At 47.4% G+C, this 20,909-nt stretch overlaps 1 protein-coding gene across 2 annotated transcripts in view; it reads left to right on the top strand.

Moving 5' to 3' along the window:
• Window positions 1–20,909, top strand: part of PNG1 (peptide-N-glycanase 1) — a 253,484-nt gene that overhangs the window by 67,631 nt on the left and 164,944 nt on the right. For both annotated transcript variants that reach the window (XR_015688796.1, XM_087667535.1), the window contains exons 4-5: window positions 2,705–2,803; window positions 2,923–3,009. Coding sequence is in view for 1 of the 2 variants with exons in the window: in XM_087667535.1 (XP_087523661.1) it covers window positions 2,705–2,803; window positions 2,923–3,009 (186 nt within the window). In the remaining variant the exon portion in view is untranslated. The remainder of the gene's footprint in view (window positions 1–2,704; window positions 2,804–2,922; window positions 3,010–20,909) is intronic.

Raw genomic sequence — 20,909 nt, 5'->3', positions numbered from 1 at the left:
AGGCGTACTAGCATTACTGCATGTATTGTCAATGTACAATTGTTCATACATGTTTTGAAGTAACATAACACGCTATTGTTACTCCATGTACTGGTAATGTACAATCACCCATACCTATTTTCAAGTAACCAAGTATATTGCTATTACTCCATGTTTTGGCAATATACAATTGTGCAAGCTTGGAGTTATTGCACTAGTAGACAACCAATCACAAGTGTACAAATCCATGGCTATCAAAGTGGTACTCATTGCACGAGTGAACAATCAAGTAGAGTTGCCAAAACACGTGTTTGCCACATTGAGGATAGTAAGTTGCAAAGCTCACCGTCTATTAAAATGAAAGTGGACAACAAAGCCAATTGCTTTATTCAAGCAATGCAAATTCCTTACAAAAGTATTCATCTCTTGTCTCAAAGTTAGTTAGAGAAAGTCATAAGTGCTTTCTCTATAGCATAGTATATCGATGCTTTGCAACTGCAAACCCCAACTTCTTTTGACACCAAAGATGACCGTACACTTTAAGAATCCATCCCATTTAGTTGTCAAACTCACATAGCATATGCTTTTCTTGCTAGAGGTCCAAACACACCAAGCTGCCACAATGAGAGATTTATCCTCTTCCATATTAGTTGTGTATTATTCTCCAAGCTCGCATCTATGATTAGCAGATTAGGTGTACAGAAACAGCCAACCAATATATACAAAAGCCCTCAATACAAGTCCATGATTGAAGCCTTCAAGATCATGAACACAAAGGTTGTAGTGATCTTTAACTTACTGCAGAACGACAGTTCATGTCATAATGCAATTGCATTGTCATGTGGCCATCCCAAAGCCATGCTCTGCGCAAACATGCATTAGCCAACAATGCAAAAAAAGGCAATATTCTCAAGTGGATTCCAAAAAGCTTTACAGTCATGGCTGTCCCAAGAAATCCACATTGTGACACATAAGCATAAAGGTATTCCATTCAAGATAAACAAACATACACTGTGCATACCAAACAAATACATTGACTTGTAACACAAATGGCCTGAAGCAACATGTGCATTGTTTGCTGCCATGAACATGTCTGCAAGTGTAATCCAAATCGTAGTTGCCCAAAAAGTATGATACTTAGTGCCATGGTAAGCATTTGTATGCAACTGCATAATAGTATGCATAATGTCTAGAACACTGATCATAGTAGGTCTCAAAGTAGATATATTGTTAGCATACAGTATCTCGGATGAACATAAAGTACACCAAGTGACCACTAGGTATTTGAGTGTATCTGACGAAAAGGAGTGGAAGTGTTGCCTCCCTCTTGAGCATCAGGTAATGCTCTAGATTTGTGCTCTACTGAGCCTAATGGAGCTACAACCAAGGTTGGTTCCAACTAAAATGCCTCAAGGTAAAGCTGCAACAAGTAAGGTGAACTTGCTAAGTTACCCTCTTCCATCCAGTTCACATCCAATGTGCATAAACTTCACCAAATAACGACAGAACACTTTACATTCGACCTTGCAATTTTTAGCCTTTTTCTTAGGCATCAGATTGGTGTCTGCAAATATGGAGACACGAGGTACCACTCCTGCATTTGCATCAGCCACACCTATGCTGGGGTTATTAGGACCAGCCCCTAAGCTTTGCATTTCTATTGCTTTGTAGGGCTTCACACATGTCCATACGAGCCTAATTGCAACCTTGGTTGCATGCCAGTATTTCCATACACACCATGTTGCATTCCTGGTTGTGCACCACCAAAAACATTAGCATGTAATTGCTGCATACCAGGCTGTAAACCAGCAACATAAGTTCCTTGCATTCTAGGACCACCTGATGCATTGCCATCCATGGCTTGGAACATTGAACCACCTCCGAAATAATCTGGATGTGCAGATCGTTGCTATACAGTTGGCTGCCCAAATGCATGCTGAAAATTATTCCCTTGTGTATGTATACTAGCACCGTGCATTGAATTGAGCCCCATGCGCATTGTTTTAAGTTTATAAATACGTATGAGCTAAAGTAGGAGCTGTACTACAATTTAAGCACATAAATATGAGCTTAAGTAGGAGCTTGTACTACAATTTAAGCATATAAATATGAGCTAAAGGAAGATCTTGTGCTACAAATATATAAATGCTTAAGTATGAGCTTGTATTACAAGTACATGTACCTATACTAACACCACATACATTTCTATGACTATACTGGGTTTAAGTATGCCATGTGTGAGTGTTCAATGTGAAATGGAGCTCACATCATCGTGCGATAAATAGAAGTGCATACACTTAATGTAGAACCGTGGTTTTTATATCTAGATCAATTATCATGTAAAGTTTTTTGAATGCTATTAGTATATATCTCATTTGAGAATGTTAATTTGAGACTTGGAAGCATAAGCATTAACGAAACATTGATATCTTAAACATGCATGAGACTTTTCTAAACATGCTCACATGTCTTTGGAGCACTTTAGATGTTGATGCTTTCTTTTGAAAGGTTCTTGGTGCATTTATACTAGATGCTTGAAGTCAAATGTTGTGACAAATCACAAGCCACAAACAAAACTTTTAACAAGAAAGAAAACCTAAAAGGGTGATCCTCACATGCAGTGCTGGGCTCTTGTTAATCTAGAACACGTGAGAATGACCTTGTGTATGTGTTTTGATGTGTTGGTGTGAATAAGCAAGTGATGGTTGTGCTTGACTCTGAACAGGCTGAAGAGGAGAAGATATATTTATACCAACAATCAGCTCAGCATGGTAGGAAAGAATTTGCTTCAAGATTTGAAGGCTATGTGAGTCAAGTATTGCAGGTATGGGTTTTATGTGCGATCCCTGTTTTGTGAGGTTCTTTCAAACTGATTTTGTATTTCTTCCAAATGACATTGTGTGGTTCTTTCTAACTGATTATTTTTGTGTATTGCGCATGTAGTATGAGGATCCAATACGCCAAGAGAAAGCACGGCAAACTGTACCTCTAGATGAGTTGGAAGAGAAAGCAGTGGTTGCTCTTGTGAAGGTGAGAGAGAGAAAAAAATTTATATTAATATCTACAAAAGGCCAAATCAGCCTATGAGACCAAAGTGTTACAATTGAAAAGTTAGGGAATTTTCCATGTCCCAAAATAACAGTCATCTAATGCTATGACTATCTAAATGGAAGGTAAATAGTGAACAATACATAGCTAATGAGTACAAAATGATGTCTAAGCCCCACACACACACACACACACACACACACACACACACACACAGAAGAAGAAGAAGAAGAAGTTATATTACGTCTACAAAAGGCCAAATTGGCCTATGAGACCAAAATGTTACATTTGAAAGTTGGGGAATTTTACCGAGTCCCAAAATATCTGTCATCTAATGCGTTGAAAGAAAGAAAGAAAGTTATGTTAATGTCTACAAAGGGAGTTAGGAAAAATCAGCCTATGAGACCAAAATGTTACATTTGAGAAGTCTGGGAATTTTCCATGTCTCAAAAGAGTTGTTATCTAATGCTATGACCAACCAAATGGAGAAAAAACATAGAACAATACATAGTTGATGAGTACAAAATGATATCTAAGCTAGATACGATGTGGAATTGCTCAAGAGGCACTCATCCTAGGATGTCTCTCATGGATCTATCAAGGATAGAGAGGTTGAAGTGGCAATGTAGGGTCCCCCAGTAGCAGTGTAGTATCCTCTGTATCTACAAATGATGCCTCTTGCAAGGGCGTGGACCAATTGGGCATGGGCATTGCTGGGCCCTGCATCTCTCTGTGGCTGGGTCTAGGGTGGTTCCCCGTAGTGGGGGTGTTGTTTGCGCCAATGAGGGCTTTGTAGTGGAGGGAGTAGTTGATGCTCTATAGAACTCTGTGAGTGCACATTGGTGTGTGGCTCTATGTCTCTGTTGTTGGGTTTGTAAGAGATGCTCTCTTTGCCAACATAGCTCTTGTAAGAAGAGCCTGAGACATCTTTGATTCGGGAATTCCGTAACCTTGGATAGTGGCCCAAAACCTCCCTAAACAACTAGTGGAAGTGCCCTCAAATCTCATAGTACACTAGGCATGTGCATATGTAGTGCTCCATCTCTGGCTCAAGCTAATAAAGCTAGCAAATCCTATTCTCCGTGGGAGAGAGTCTATCTACTTGTCTCAATCCAGAGGTGGTACAGAGTTGTCCAATGGTGTATCGTACACCATGAGACAGATGTGCATCTATGTATCTCAGGCGGACAACAAAGCCATCGGGTGATATGTGTAGAAGATGCTTTGAAAGAAAGCCATCTTGATCCCTAGATCTTCAGTAGATGTCACCCATGTCATGGCTATGTGTATCTGAATAATGTCCATCCTGATGATGCGGTTTAGCTCCTCCCGGCTTAGCTCTAGGTGAGGGCAATCCAAATTGTAGTGTAATGGTGGAATGTGATCCATTTGTAGTCCATGTAACTGTAACCATGCCTTTGTTTGGGCATACCAGCAGTCAATATCTTCTTGTAATGCTAGCTCTCTAGATTGCTCTAGTGCGAGTTGGGAGTATCTCTGTCTTGGTAGGGTCCAAAGCCTATGTAGGAAAGCCATTGTTTGGAAGAAGGCCTCTAGCACTATGAGTGATACTACTATCTCTGCTCTGATGATCTCATGTGGTACTAAGAGTTTACTTCAAATCATTCGTGAAACCCTCAATACTAGGGGTCTCTCCATTTGCTCCCACCCCTCATAAATCTCCTTCTTGGGTAGTGGCTAATCCAATGTGGCTCTCCTTGTGTGGTGGAGGCTCGATCCCCATATGGGGACCCCATATAGAAGTGTTGGTGTGATCAAAGTGTTGAATAGCCAGAGCTTTGTTTGAGGCTCCTAGAACTGTATGTATGTGTACTGGCTCTCCATTGACCCTAGTGCGGCATAACCTGGTGTCAATCCATCCTATGTTGCTCTCCTCAAAGTGAATCTTGGCCTTGAAAAAGTAATCCCCAAGTAAACATATCTCTGGACTACCTCCACTACCTCTTCTTTGTATGTGAAATGGAATACTGATCGCCGAATCCATTGGGAGGAAGTGTTGAACATCATAACCTTGGTTTTCCCAAGGTTCATTGTGAGATCCTTGTCTTGACAGAAGGCTTGTAGCACATCTAGGTGGCGTTGCAATCCCTCTGGTGTGTTGGAGAAGAGGACTATGTCATTGGCATACAGCAGTACAGGTATCAATCCTTTCCCTGCCCCAAAGGATAGCTCCCTTCCCTCCAAGTCCATCAATAAAAGGCGGAAGAGAGTAGGTGAGAATGGGCATCCTTGTTTTATCCCAATGGTGTTGGTGATCTTCTTCGACAGCCCTCCTGGTGCTCGTACTCGTCTTGTAACAAATGTCTACAGTGCTAGTATCCCTCATCTCATCTCCATTGAGCCCTCTAGCTTCTGTAGTCTCTACATGAGCCTAGCGCATGTTACCTTGTCAAAGGCCTTACAAAAATCCACAAAGCAGCAGTATATCCGCCTCTGCTATGCTGTGCTCTCCTCGATGTTGGTTCAGAGTGTGAGGATATGATCAAGAGTGGAGTAGCCCCTTCTAAACCCTACTTGTCCACATGCTCGGTGTTGGTGCTTCTTTGCCCATTTGCTCAGCTCATGCTCTAGTATCGATCCATAAAGCTTGGCTAGCACGTGGCTAACCATGATCGTCTTATAGTCCGTAGGAATCATAGGGTCTCCAGCTTTTAGGATTGGTACTATAGTATTAGTTGACCAACTAGCAGGGAAGCCTTCATACATGGGCTTGTTGAATAGGTGGGCTAGGAGGGGTGCTAGGATATCTTTGGTATGTGATAGGTGCTCTGCTACTAGTCCATCATGGTCTTGGGCCAATCCTTCTGGAGCCTATTGATGGCGTCACGAACCCTCGCGGTGTTGAAAAAGGTGGATGATGTGGGTCTCTCCTCTAGTGGTCGGTGCAACGGGGGCTGCCCATGTGCTTGGTATAATGAGGTAGCATATGCATGCCATGTATTTGGGGAGGTGATGGATGTATGGGCTTAGGGCTCTTGGAATGCCTTCCACACCTTGGTGTCCTGTCCCAAGAATAGCTGGTAAAACTTGTGCTCCAATTTGGATAGAAATGCCCTCTTCTTGCGCCGCAGTAGATGGCGAAAGAACGAGTGTGTCTGGCTGTGTGTGTAGGTCCCTCGTGTTTCGCCTTGCTGGAGATGAAGTTGGGTTTCTTTGCACTTCTTGTCATATCAACTATTTTGTGGGACATTCTTGCTTGGGGGGTGGTATGGATGCGTGTGTGGGAAAAATATATGGCAACTGAGGTTTGAAGTGCTCTAGCAAGCTGTGCCATAAAATCCTCCAAGGATATGTGGGGGTCCATCTTTTGCAAGCTCCAATAAAGATGGTCCAAGTAGACACTCCATTGTCAATTTGATGAAGTGGTATTTGGGGGGGATCTCGGGTGGTTGCTCACTGGAGGGATCATATCATGTTTGCAGGTGATGGTAAAGTGTAGGTAGGCATGGTCAGCTGCCATTGCTAGTGGACGAGGGGACACTCTAAAGGACTCTTATGTCAGGGACGAGGGATAAGGGATAAGGGCCCTAGGAGGGAGTCCACCGTGCTTGCTCTTGGTCTCTGTATAGATCCTTCCAAGAGGGATCCTCTTGTACATTTGGATGCATGCTTATGTGGAAAGCATGTGAGACCGTTTGATCCAGGCCATCTATCCAAGCTGTTAAGGATGGCTAATCTGTGTGCACCTCCCAAGGCTTGGAGATGGTCACCATAATCTGTGCACGCAATTGTGTCTTGTGATGTTTGGTTGAGTCTCATCTCCTCTAGTGATCTCTCTCTATACATGTGGTCTTGAGTCTCGAAGAAGGGAACCTATCTCTGTGTTGTGTGTGCATTGAAGTCCCCCTGCCAACATGATGTCTCCAAAGCTGGAATAATATGTAATATCTATCAAAAGATGACGTACCAGTGAGACAGTAGGGTTTGTGGGGAGGAACATGGAGTGAACTTGGCAAATATGGAGAAGAGGAGAAGAGAGAAAAAACTCTGATGAATGGAATGATGAAGTTTTGAATCATGGAGTGAATGTGATACAAGGGAACAAGGGTGCTGTAGCACAAGGAAGATAATGAAGACAACCAGGAACCACGAACCGCGAACCGCAATGTCCTCTTGAAGGGGTGTGAGGGTAGTGGAGAGGCTGGAGAGAAGAGGTGACGGATTGAATGAATTAGTCATGAGGAATGAATGAGAGAGTGGCCTATAAATAGGCACAGTCAGTCTAGGATGACACCCCTTTTTGGGGCTGCAAACCCTAAACGCAAAACGCAGAAACACAAATTGCGGGTAAAGGGTGAAGGGTTTCTCAACACGCCCTCTCAGGTCCAAAAAGGGGAAGAAGAAAAGAGTGAGGTGGAGATGGAATGGTACATGCTGAAGAATGCTCATGCAGTAGGTGCCACTTGGACAATGTCCCTCGTGGGGAAATTGTTCACTTGCCCAAGCGCCCTAGTACAAAGATGATGAAAACATGCAATGCATAGGAGGAATGTCGGACTTTGTGTGGTGCCGAGAACCATAAGGATATGCCCGTACTCGATCTCGGGAGGTGGCTTCATGTTGACCAAGTGACCAAGGCAAGAAGAGAAAAGGAGGAGAAAAATGTAGAGCATCCTTAAGATCCAAGATTTCCACTTGAAAGGTAACCTGCAGTAAAGAACAATAGACACAGTGAACTGAAGAACCCGAAACTCAACCTCGAGAGAGAAGCCACTAGCTCCGTGCATCCATGCAAGAAGGAATATGAAGGCCTCGGCACCAAGTTGCGAGTGAACCTCCAAGGCCCTGATCTAGGTAGATCCTCGAGATCCTAGGTATCAATAGGTGAGATGATCGCTTGAAGGAAGCCACCCCATCCAAGGGTAGAAGAAGAAGGTAAAAGCCTTCGCTAGGGTGTGCGAAGGATTGAGCAGGGGGTGGGGATTCCCTTTGAAACTGGAGGAATAGGAGCTCCCTTTGAAGTCTCAGTAGATATAGATGCCCCTTTGGAGGGCAAAGAAAGATCCTCCCCCTTTGAATCCCCCCTCTGAGGTAGATAGGGAATCCAAAAATTCATGGATCATGGACTCCGAAATGTTCGAGGATGAAGGAAGTGCCATCGGTCGGGCCAAAGAAGGTATCTGGGGTGGTGAAGAACTCCCAGAGGTGGCCTCTTGAACCTGAGTAGACAAGGATGAAGGGTGGGGCTCAGACTGAGCAATGAGTTGGCAATAGTCGCTGCTTCTCAATGGAGCGGACTGGGAAGCCGAAGAAGAGGAAGGAGCCAAGCAGGCACTGTCTCTCGAAGGAGCGGATTGACGAGGAGATGATATCAAACAATCACAATCTTTTGATGGAGCGGACTATAGAACCATAGGCCGTGGTAGCCCATTGTAACTAAAAATAGGTGGGAGAAGACTGCCGGCTGGCATTGTGACGATCTCCAGGAGGTCGTAGCGCCAATCGATCCTCCATGTGCTCGAAAGGACTTAGTGCACATCAGATGCGTTTATTGCATTGAGCATAGTACTCTGATAGTTGATGCAAAACGATCTCTGTGGCCCAGAAAGGAGAGGTGGCATAAGGAGTGCCTGGTGGAAGACACATATACTCCAGGGGGGTGGGGAGCAAAGGTCCAAGTTGGCAAGCATTGGTGGTGTGTCCGATGATGCCACAGTAGGAGCACCCAGTAGTCTGGTCATCTGTTGGTAAAGAAGCCATGGATAACAGTGTGCCTTGCTGAAGAAGGAAGAAGTCAGCCACCATGAACCACGAACCGCAATGTCCGTCTCAAGGGGTGTGAGGGTGGTGTGAAGCACAAACGGCAATGTCCGCCTCGAGGGGTGGGAGGGCAGTGGAAGAGGTGGAAGTGAGCTGCCAGTGGGAGGAGGATGCGACCAGCAATAAGAGGTTGCAACCAGTAGAAAAACATAGGTGAGAAGAGAGAAAGACTAAAAATAGAGGTGAGGAGAGAGAAAGCCAAAACGTAGGCTGTAGGAGAGAGAAAGACTCAAAACGCAGGAAAAACAGCAGTAGTCAATATGCTGAAATCAGCTTTGAATAGTGTGTGATAGACTGGAAACAGGTGCCAGACTGTTGTAGACAGCAATAGCCAGCTTGGACTGTGATGTCTTCTATGTTTGGGGTGTGGGCAGCAAGCTGAAATATCTGAAATCTGCAAAAACGAGATTGTTTTCTGAATGGAGAGTGATCAACAACAGTCGCTTTGCTGTAAACAGTTGCAAACTGCGGGTGGAAGGCTGGAAACAAGTGCCAGACTATAGATGACAGCAAGGGATAGCTGAGACTGCAATGTCCTCCGCGAAAGGGTGTGGAGAGCAAGCTGAAAATACCTGAAACTTGCAAAAACGAGATTTTGATGTAGCGGAAGAAGAAGAGAAGTGAATGGAAGAAGAAGAGAAGTGGATGCCGAACCCACCACCGGTCTTTGCCGTCATTGGAGTGGAGGATCTTTGCCGCTCTTTGAGCATATCCAACTCTGATACCATGTCAAAAGATGACGTACCAGCGAGACAGTAGGGTTTGCGGGGAGGAACATGGAGTGAACTCAGCAAACGTGGAGAAGAGGAAAAGAGAGAAGAAACTCTGATGAATGGAATGATGAAGTTTTGAATCATGGAGTGAATGTGATACAAGGGAACAAGGGTGCCGTAGCACAAGGAAGATAATGAAGACAACTACGAACCATGAACCGCAATGTTCTCTTGAAGGGGTGTGAGGACAGTGGAGAGGTTGGAGAGAAGAGGGGACGGACTAAATGAATTAGTCATGAGGAATGAATGAGAGAGTGGCCTATAAATAGGCACACTCAGTCTAGGATGACACCCCTTTTTGGGACTGCAAACCCTAAACGCAAAATGCAGAAACGCAAACTACGGGTAAAGGGTGAAGGGTTTCTCAACATATCCTTATACAATGGTAAATGAGAGAGAGAGAGAGAGAGAGAGAGAGAGAGAGAGAGAGAGAGAGAGAGAGAGAGAGAGAAGAGAAAGGAGAGAGAGAAATGTTGAAGAAAGAGAGAGAGAGAGAGAGAGAGAGAGAGAGAGAGAGAGAGAGAGAGAGAGAGAAGAGAAAGGAGAGAGAGAAATGTTGAAGAAAGAGAGAGAGAGAGAGAGAGAGAGAGAGAGAGAGAGAGAGAGAGTGTAGATAGAGAGATGGTGGGAGAAAAAAGTTGCGATGCTGCTGCCGGTGCGTCGCGTCCTGTCATCGCCTAGACCTGCGCGCCGCCTGAAGACCCATTTGATTGACTGCCGCCTGAAGAGTGCGCTTGACTGCCGCCTGACGCCTGACGACTGCCCGTGCGACGACTAACGATTGCTTGCTTGACGAGTGCGCCTGATGAGTGCTTGCTTCGCGATGGCTTGACGACTGCCCGTGTGCTTGAAGGCCCACCCGCCTGTATTCGTCTGTGGCCGCCTGCTCCGCCTGTGCCTGTCTGCTCGCGTGACGCCTGCCGTCTGAAGCCTGTGGTCGCAGAGCACAGGCTTAGCCGCAGCCTGCTCCTACTTGCTTCTTTGTGCGTTTTAGGGTTTCGACCAGAGTCGCCTCTCGTCAAACGTGATGCTGTCCGTGGCGCACTGTATACCTGCGGGCCTGTGAGGCGCCTTTGACATACAGCGCAGAGAGGAGCTGCGCTCTCTCCTATCGCGAGCCTTGGAAGGAGACGGCACAGTGCTGAGAGCACTGCTTGCTGCGCTTGCTGTCAGTGGGTGTCTGCCCTGTGCCTTTTGTTATGCCAAGTCAGAGAAAGAGAGCTATCACCTGGCAGCACGCGACTGCAACCCTGCACAGATCAGAGAGCTGATCTGTGCTTGTACACAGAGAGAGAGAAAGAGAGAGAGAGAGAGCGAGAGAGAGAGAGAGAGAGAATTGCAAGGACAGGTCACGTCAGGTGAGACTTTCAGGCAACTCGTAGGCAGCAGGCACACACACACACACAGAGAGAGAGAGAGAGAGAGAGAGAGAGAGAGAGAGAGAGAGAGAGAGAGAGAGAGAGAGAGAGAGAGAGAGAGAGAGAGAGAGAGAGAGAGAGAGAGAGAGAGAGAGAGAGAGAGAGAGAGAGAGAGAGAGAGAGAGAGAGCGTTGTTACACACGCCGTGTTTTCGACTCCTGCTGCCGGACGACGACCTCAGCCGCCGCGTTCTCGCGTCCTGCTGCCGGACGTCGACCTGCGGGCGCCTACCTGTGGCTGGTTCCACGTCGCTGCGGACGCCCGTACCTGTCCCGCCCGTCGCCCTCGCCTGACGCCCTCGCCTGCAGGTCCCGCCTGACGCCCTTGCCTGCACGTCCCGCCCGTCGCCCTCGCCTGCAGGTTCAGCCGCAGGTCCCGTCAGACGCCCTGTTTCCCAGATCCTGTGAAACCCTAAACCTGACCCTCGTCAGAGAGGCAGCGTCCGGAATCGCGTGCCCTCTGCTCTGTACACAGCAAGAGAGAGAGAGAGGGAGAGAGAGTCTCGGTCAGTCCTTCGGTGAGATCAGTTCGTCATACACGATGGCTGGTTTGGATCTGGATTTCCTAGACCAAACGGTGGCAGCACTTGGCCCGGACTCTGATGCTGAGGAACCCGAGGATATGGTTCCGTGCACTGAAGAATTGCCCCCGGGTCCTGACATCCAGCCTGCGGGCAAACGTACCAAGCACACCCCGGAAGAGATAGGCGTTACTTCTGATCGTTCCTATGCGCAGGTTGCTTCGGATCCGGTGGACTCTCAGGAGGTGGACTGGGAGCATCTGTTGGAATTTGCCAACACTCTGCTTGGTGAATATGTTCAACACAACCAGGAAGCCTTCTCTGCCTTTGCTCCAGACGATGTTCTGGAAGCTACCGTCGAGCCAAAAACTGTCCTACGCTCCTTTTCGGTATTTTATGATCGCGCGGTGATACTCTTCTTCACCGGTCGCATTCCGCTGCTTTCCCGTATTCGCCAATGGCTGCAGAGTCTGCTACAAGCGGAATGTGTTGAAGAAATTTTTGTTGGATCCCGGGGCTTTTTCGAGGTCCTCTTGAAAACAGAGACGCACCGTGCTGCTCTTCTGTCTAAACTGCCGTTGTTTTTCGATCGTCGGTTGGTTCATGTGGTTCCATGGCGCCCGATGGCAGATTTCCAGCGCCTCCTGCAACGTGAATGCCCTGTGTGGGTCGAAGTGGAAAATTGTCCGGCTATTTATTGGCCGCTATTAAAGGATGCTATGGCCGCTGTGGGCACGGTTCAGGTCCCTCCCAGTCTCAGGGCTGCGAATCGCAACCGCTTGTGCATGTTATGGGATACTGCACGGAAACGGCCTGCATGGTTACGCCTCAATTGCTCTGGCATGCATCCGTTACACTTTCGTTTGAAATGGGGCAATTTTGCTGGCCATTGCTTTTCCTGTGGACAGTTGGGGCACTTTATGGCTGAATGCCCCGAGCAACAACACATTTCAGATACAGCCCATGTTGCTCCGCCCATGGAAGATATGGTGTGTGATGCTCCGCCGCTGGATCCGACTCACGCGTCCCACGTTCTGGCCAAAGGTAAACAACAGGTTTCGGGTATGGATTCCCATGCTACTGATTGGGTTGAAGTACGCGCCAAAAAAGGCAACAGGATTGGTGCTGGCATGGAAAGTACTGCGCCTTCTACCTCACACGATTCCATGCGAACATATATGCGCAGGAAGGAAATGATGTCGTCAGAGCGCTCTGCTCCTGCTATGGTTTCTTCAGCTCCCCGCCACCAGCCCGCCAGGAAACTGTATTCGGATCGTCTCAAGGGTCCACCTGCACTGCTGGCTTTTGATACCAGAGGCAACGTCATTACCTCGTGGGACCGTCGTTACCCACGTTCCAACCCCAAGCAAGCCGATATGCCCTCAACTTCCAAATCTGGTCCTCAGAACTCTTTTGCGGTGTTGGCAGATTTCTTGGATGAGGGAGTTCTGGACATTCTCGCCGACAAAGTCAAATCGAGGCAAGCTGTGCCTCATACCTGATTGTGTTTTATATACACATGAAAATCGCCACGTGGAATGTGCGAGGAATTTGTTCTCGCCACAAGCAACATGCCATGTGGACTGCATTGTATGAGAATCAGTGGGATGTCCTGTGTGCTGTTGAGCACAAGAGTGACAGTGACGCCGGTAAAGTTGTGGATTGCCATGGCTTTCGTTTGTTCTATGCAGGAACACAGGCTATGCATTATTCGGGTGTGCTCATGATTGTACATGCCAAATATCAGCCGGTTCTTATTAAAAATGATGTTCATGGCCGCTTTTTGGTGGTCGAACTCTTATTCGAAGGGGAAATCCTATGGTTACTTGGCCTCTATGCTCCGAATGATTCGTTATCTCGCCGGGAGCTTTGGCAGACTTTGCAGACCTCCTTGTCACTTGGCAGACGCGGCTTCTTCATGGGGGATTTCAATATGTGTGTTGATTCTTCCCAGTCTACATCGGAGCACTCGGTCATGGATGCGCCGGAAAGTCGTATGTGGCACGACTTGGCTCTTGCTGTTCTTAAGCAAGATCTTTGGTCCTGGCTACACCCGTCTTCTCCAGGCTTTACTTTCCATTCGGCCCAGTATGCCACAACATGGTCGCGGTTGGACTGCATATATATCATGCAGGATGATGATTTTCTGCCTGAGATGCTCGAAATAAAAGTGTTGCAGCAATATGTCTTGTCGGACCACTTCCCTCTGCAGTTCGAGTTCCTTGCCCAACCCATTGCCCCCTTCAAGCAATTTCTGGAGAGACTCCCTTTGCGTTTCAACTCCTCCTACTTAAAGCATACAATTTTTCAGGGCTATATGCAGCAAATGCTTGACAGATTCTCCTTGGACTTTTCCTCTCAGGGCACTGCCTCATTTGACAGATTGCTCTCTAATGTGCAGCGGGTTGCTCGGCAATATGGGATCTATCATGCCTCTCTTTGTCGGCGCCGTCGACAGGCAGCGGAGGACCTGCTGCTTTTGGTTCGCTCTCTGCTGATGGACACTCCGGATGATGCATTTCTGCTTGCACTGGCCTTGCGGGTGGCCGATCTTATTAAAGAATTCCAGTTAAAATCGTATCAGCAGGCCAAATTGCAACATCTAACAGAGACTTTGCAAGATAGTGCATGTCAGACCCACAAGTTCTTTCGAGCCCTCCATGCCTCTCCTGCTCGAGAGAATCTGACCAGACTTGAGGATGCACAAGGCCACCTTATCCTGGATCCACAGACTATTGTGCATATGTGCAGGAATTACTTCCGTGATATTCTCGGTTCCGCTTCTCCTCCTTCTGCCCAAATTACTCAGGCCCGTTCGGTCTTTTATGACCTGGTCCGTGATCAGTTACCCCACGACATGCAAGCTACTCTGGAGTCAGATATTGGTGAAGCAGAGGTTATGGATGTCTTGTTACACTTGCCCAAAGATAAAAGTCCGGGTTGGGATGGTCTCACCAATGAGTTCTTTGAAGCTTTCGTTACCCAACTGGCGAAACCATTGCAGGCTCTGTTTCAGCAGGTGTGGGAAACGGGGATCATGCCTCCCTCATGGAAACAAGGACTTATTAAACTACTTCCAAAAGTTCCTTCGCCATCTAAGTTGACACACTGGCGCCCCATTTCTTTGATGGGTTCCATGTACAAAATTTTTTCCAAAGTAATGGCCAATCGGCTCCATAAGCATCTCCCTGCCCTTGTGCACCCTCTCCAGTACGGTTTCATTAAGGGCCGAAATATTCTACACAATGTTTTGAATGCCCAATTGGCCATTGATTATGCCCGGCATTCTAATCAGGAGGTGGTGTTGATTCAACTGGACCTGGAAAAGGCTTTTGACTATCTGGACTGGTCTTTTGTTGCTGACCTTATGTCTGCTATGGGCTTTGGTGCTCGGATGTCTCGTCTGATTTACACCATTAGTGCTGCGGCGTCTTCGAGAGTCATGCTGAACGGAGGTGTTACTGAGCCATTTGCCCTTGCCCGTTCTGTCAGACAGGGGTGCCCTTTGAGCCCTTTATTCTTTGCCCTTGCGACCCATCCATTTCTTTCCATGTTATCACATATGGCCGCCTCTTCCCAGTTGGCCGGACTGTCGCTTCCTACAGGGCAACATTTCATTAGCCAATCCCTGGCGGATGATACTTTTATGATTTTGCATGCGGACAAGGATAACCTTCGAAAAGCATTGGATGTTTGGGGTCTCTTTGGCCAGGCGTCAGGCCTTCGTATCAATCCGCTCAAATCAGCCATTCTAAGTTGCACGGAGTCGGACTTGCAGTCCTTGGACTGGCAAGGTCTGGTTGTTCCTCGAGGTTCCATTGTCAGGCATCTTGGATACCCATTGGGGGTTGATGTTCCCCCAAAGCAATTTTTGCAGTGGATTTCTCAGAAGATGATGGCCAAGTTTATGTACTGGAAGTCTCAGGCCTGGCCTTTTCATGTCCGCCTCAAAGTAGCCCAGATAATTATGCTGCCAATGATCACATATTTCTTGCCATTATTGCCCTGGACTCCTACGACTCTGAATGCTCTCACTCAGTCTATTCGCTTCATGCTCTGGAAGAAGGACTCGTTGAAGGCAGGTATTTCCTGGATCTCGTGGTCGCATATGTGCACCCCCAAAAGCATGGGTGGCGGAGCTATTTTAGATGCCCAAACTCACATGCAGGCACTCCGTTGGTCCCTTTTCCGCGCCATGTGTTCGGATGATCATCATCCGTGGGTCGCTATCGCCCGTTCTTTCCTTGAGGGTCATGGGCTTCGGCATGGCAATACCCGACTCCGGAGTTCTTGGTGGCACGTTCTTAATGCGGATTCGCGGTTTTCCAGTTCTTCTTCATCGCTGCTTACTCATTTGGTGTGTTCCTGGAAACACGTCCTTCGAAAGGCTCAGTGGCACCCAACGGAGGATCGCCTGGCTACTAACTCTTTTCAATTGGAATTATTGGCAGTCTCGCGTCTACTTTCGTGGGAAGGTAAACCTGAGCTTAGACCACAATTCAATCGGATGGCACGGTTGGGCTTGTCTTCAGTTGCGGATGCCACCCTCGCCAGTCGCAATGTGCTTATCTCCTTTCGTACTGCTAGGAGGATTTTCCGGATCCCTCGTGGATATAGGCCTTTATGGGAACAGCTCGTGACGGTGCTCCAGAACAGACAACCCTTTCCTGCTCTTGCTTTGGATCATCCCTGGCAGGATTGGGACCTACAAGGCCGGCTGCCTTTGAGCAAAGCTTCTGCTAATCAAGTGTATCATCTCCTGATTAAAGACAATCAATGGCTACTTACTAAAGCGAACGCTTTATGGGGATTGCGGAAATCTCGCTCCTGGTGGAAGGTCACGGTGATGGAGGGCTGGGTCAACAAGACGCCCTTTAAATATAAAGTCTTTCTTTGGAGAGTGATCATTGGGGGTCTTCCGCTTGCTTCGGCTCTTTCCAAGCGACGGATCTCCAATGGCACCTGTTTCTTTTGCACCACTACTATGGAATCCGCTCGCCACCGATTTATTTCCTGCCCCGTCGCTAAGAAGGTCTGGTTATTTTTGTCGGCCGTTTGGCAAGGGGTGGTTGGTATTACACTGCGCCCCTTTGATTGGGTTTTGGGCCAGCCCAAATACCCTTCTCCTGCTCAGCCACACATGAAGCTCATGTATCACTTTCTTCGGTACTGGGGCTGTTGGCATAACTGGACCATTCGGAATGCTTTTCTGTTTGACTCAGCCCATAATGTTCAGCGACATATTGTGAGGCTTAAGGGCCTCTTGTATTGGCAGTTAGCTCTTCTCCATCGTTCTGATTTGCTCTCTACGGAGGACTTCCGTCCTTGGCATATGGCAATCTCCTCCGCATCCTTGCCATGAAATTGTAACTTGTAGTGCTTAGCACCTTGTCGCATGATGACTTGCATTGTCGTCATGTATCTTGTAATCACGTAATCTTGTATTTTTTTTTTCGTAATTAATACAATTACCTTTTACGAAAAAAAAAGAGAGAGCGTTGCTCTATTGGCAGCTAGATCTCATCCGACACTCCGACTTGCTCCCTCGGGAGGATTTGCATCCGTGGCATATGGCAATTGCCTCTGGGTCGTTGCCATGATTGGTGTAACCTTTTCAGTACATTACTACGGGGCTTCCCCACACGTTGGCCTAGGGCCCTCGTGTATCTTGTAATCAGAAAAAAGACAAAGAGAAAGAAAGAGAAAACCTCTTCACATGATGGCTTTGTGTCATCATGTATCTTGTAATCTTGTAATCCAGTAATCTTGTATTTTTTTTCGTAATTAATACAATTACCTTTTACGAAAAAAAAAAGAGAGCGTTGCTCTTGGCTGTGCTCCCTGACAGAGAGAGAAGACAGCAGTATGGTTGGCCTGGATATGGATTTTCTAGACCGGACGGTGGCAGCCCTTGGCCCTAATTCTGATACAGAGGAGCCGCAGGATATGGTGCCGTGCACGGAGGAGATGCCTCCGGGTTTTGAACTGCTGCTTGCGGGCAAACGCTCCAAGCATACTTCTGACGAGCCAATGGGTCCTCAGGAACGTTCCTATGCGCAGGTTGCCTCTAATCCTGTAGGTTCGCAGGAGATTGACTGGGAGCATTTGTTGGACTTTTCCAATACTGTGCTTGGCGATTATGTCCAACATAATAATGAAACTTTTTCTGACGCGGGAACTGATGACGTGCTGGAAGCCACAGTGGACCCGAAATCAGTCTTGCGGTCTTTTTCGGTGTTTTATGACCGTGCCGTTATACTTTTCTTCACTGGCACGATCCCAGTGCTTTCACATATTCGGCAGTGGATGCACCATTTATTGCAAGGGGAGTGTGTTGAGGAGATCTTCCTTGGACCTCGCGGCTTTTATGAGGTGCTGTTGAAATCGGAAACACATCGAGCTGAGCTCCTGTCCAAGTTGCCATTATTCTTTGATCGCCGCTTGGTCCATGTTGTACCATGGCGCCCTATGGGAGACTTCCAGCGTCTGCTTCAACGAGAATGCCCGGTGTAGGTGGAAGTGGAAAATTGTCCGGCGGTCTATTGGCCATTGTTGAAGGATGCGATGGCAGTTGTGGGAACAGTGCTGGTTCCCCCAAGTCTCAGGGCTATGAATCGAAACCGTTTATGCATGTTATGGGACACGGCCAGGAAAAGGCCTGCGTGGCTTCGCCTCAATTGTTGTGGCATGCATCCTTTGCATTTTCGCTTGAAATGGGGCAACTTTGCAGGACACTGCTTTTCATGTGGTAAATTGGGGCATTTTATGGCCGAATGCCCCGAAAGACAACCGTCTTCCGAGGATGCGCATGTTGTGCTGCCTAAGAATGACATGGTGCTTGATGCCCCGGCACAGGAGGCCCTTCAGCCACCTAATGTCGTGGATAAAGGCAAACAATAGGTCCTGGGTTTGGATTCCCGTAGCACTGATTGGATTGAGGCACGTAAAAAAAAAAGGTAAAAAGTTGGATGCAGGCCTGGCAGATCCTGGGCCTAATGCTTCTTAGGATTCCGTGCGCACGTATATACGCAGGAAAGAAATGTTCACTTCACAGCATGCTGCGCGTACTATGGCCCCGTCTGCCCCCCGTAATCAGTCTACAAGGAAAGTCTATAGAGACGGTCCCAAGAGCCCACCTGCTAAGCTGGCGTTTGATACACAAGGTAATGTGATTACACCCTGGGATCGGCGTTATCCCCGCCCCACTCCCAAGGTAGTGGATTTTCCTTCTACCTCTAAAGCAGGTCGCCAGAATTCGTTTGCAGTATTGGCTGATTTTCTGGATGAGGGTGTCCTGGATGCTCTCGTGGAAAAGGTGAAATCGAGGCAACAGGCGCCTCGTTCCTGACTTCCTTTTTTTGAAGATATATGAAGATAGCCACGTGGAATGTGCCAGGCATTTGCTCTCGCCATAAGCAACATGCCATGTGGACTGTCTTGCATGAGAACCAGTGGGATGTATTGTGTGCAATTGAGCACAAAAGTCACGGTGAAGCAGGAAAAGTTGTGGATTGTCATGGATTCCGTCTGTTTTATGCAGGGACACATGCTACGCACTATTCGGGCGTGTTGATGATTGTCCATGAGAAATACCAGCCTGTTCTTGTTAAAAATGATGTGCAGGGCCGCTTTCTGGTAATTGAAGTCTTATTTGAAGGAGAGATTTTATGGTTGCTGGGCCTCTATGCTCCGAACGATCCCGCATCCCGACGGGATCTTTGGTCGACTTTGCAGGGCTCGATGTCACTTGGCCGAAGGGGGTTTTTGATGGGAGATTTCAATATGTGTGTTGACTCTTCTCAGTCCACTTCAGGGCATTCGGTAATGGATGCGCCGGAAAGCCGGGTGTGGAGTTCCTTTGCTTTGCGCGTACTTAAGCAAGATCTTTGGTCGTGGCTTCACCCTTCTTTTTAAGGGTTTACTTTTCATTCCGCACAATATGCAACTACTTGGTCGCGGTTGGACCGAATGTATATCATGCAGGGGGATGATTTTCTTCCCGAGATGCTGGAAATGAAGGTCTTGCAGCAATATGCATTGTCGGACCATTTCCCCCTCCAGCTTGAGATGCGGGCACAACCTATTGCTCCTTTTATGCAGTTGCTGGATAGGCTCCCTTTACGTTTCAACTCCTCTTATTTGAAGCATCCAATTTTTCAGGGCTATATGCAGCAATTGATTGAGAGGTTCTTATTGGACTTCGCCTCTGAGGGCTTGGCTTCATTTGCACGGCTGCTCTCTAATGTGCAGCGGGTTGCTCGGCAGTATGGGATCCATCATGCCTCTCTTTGTCGGCGACGTCAACATGCAGCAGAGGACTTACTAGCTTTGGTTTGTTCGTTGCTCGTGGATACCCCAGATGATGATTTTCTGCTGTCACTGGAGATGCGTTTGGCCCATCTTATTCAAGTGTTTCAGTTGAAATCTTATCAGCAGGCCAAGCTGCATAACTTGACTGACACATTGCAAGATAGTGCCTGCTAGTCTCATAAGTTCTTTCGTGCCTTGCATGCTTCTCCTACTCGCGAAAATATGACTAGACTCCAGGATTCGGAAGGTCGCATGGTCATTGATCCGCAGACCATTGTCAATGTGTGCAGAAATTATTTTATGGAACTTCTTGGTTCTTCTCCCTCTCCTTCTAGCCAGGTTACGCATGCTCGCTCGGTCTTCTATCATCTGGTTCACCAGCAGGTTCCACTTGCTATGCAAGCCACTTTGGAGGCGGATATTTGCGAGGAGGAGGTTATGGATGTTTTGTTACACCTGCCTAAGGATAAAAGTCCTGGTTGGGATGGTTTCACTAATGAATTCTTTGAGAACTCGGCCACGCAGCCGGTGAAGCCATTGACGGTTATGTTTCAGCAGGTTTGGGAAACAGGGGTCATGCCTTCCTCATGGAAAGAAGGCCTTATCAAACTGATTCCAAAGGTCCCTTCGCCGTCAATGCTGCAACACTGGAGACCAATTTCTTTGATGGGCTCGATGTATAAAATCTTCTCCAAAGTGTTGGCGAATCGGCTTCACAAGCACCTTCCAGCTATTGTGCATCCTCTCCAATATGGTTTAATTAAGGGCCGCAACATTCTGCATAATATCTTAAATGTGCAAATGGCTATTGACTATGCGCGGCACTCCAGTCAGGAAGTGGTATTGATTCAATTGGTCTTGGAAAAGGCTTTTGACTATGTGGACTGGTCTTTCATTGTAGATCTCATATCTGCTATGGGTTTTGGTACTCGGATGTCCCGATTGATCTATACCATTAGTGCTGCGGCTTCTTCAAGAGTTATGCTCAATGGTGGGGTTACAGAGCCATTTGTCCTTGCACGCTCGGTCAGACAGGGTTGCCCTTTGAGTCCTCTCTTCTTTGCTCTGGCGACTCACCCG

Source organism: Lygodium microphyllum, chromosome 26 (assembly GCF_053477565.2).
Source record: "Lygodium microphyllum isolate KBCC chromosome 26, Lygodium_microphyllum_v1.1.10, whole genome shotgun sequence".
In the NCBI taxonomy this organism is placed as follows: Eukaryota; Viridiplantae; Streptophyta; class Polypodiopsida; order Schizaeales; family Lygodiaceae; genus Lygodium; species Lygodium microphyllum.
The sequence above is the reverse complement of the archived record's forward strand: the minus strand, read 5'-3'. Positions and strand labels throughout refer to the sequence as shown.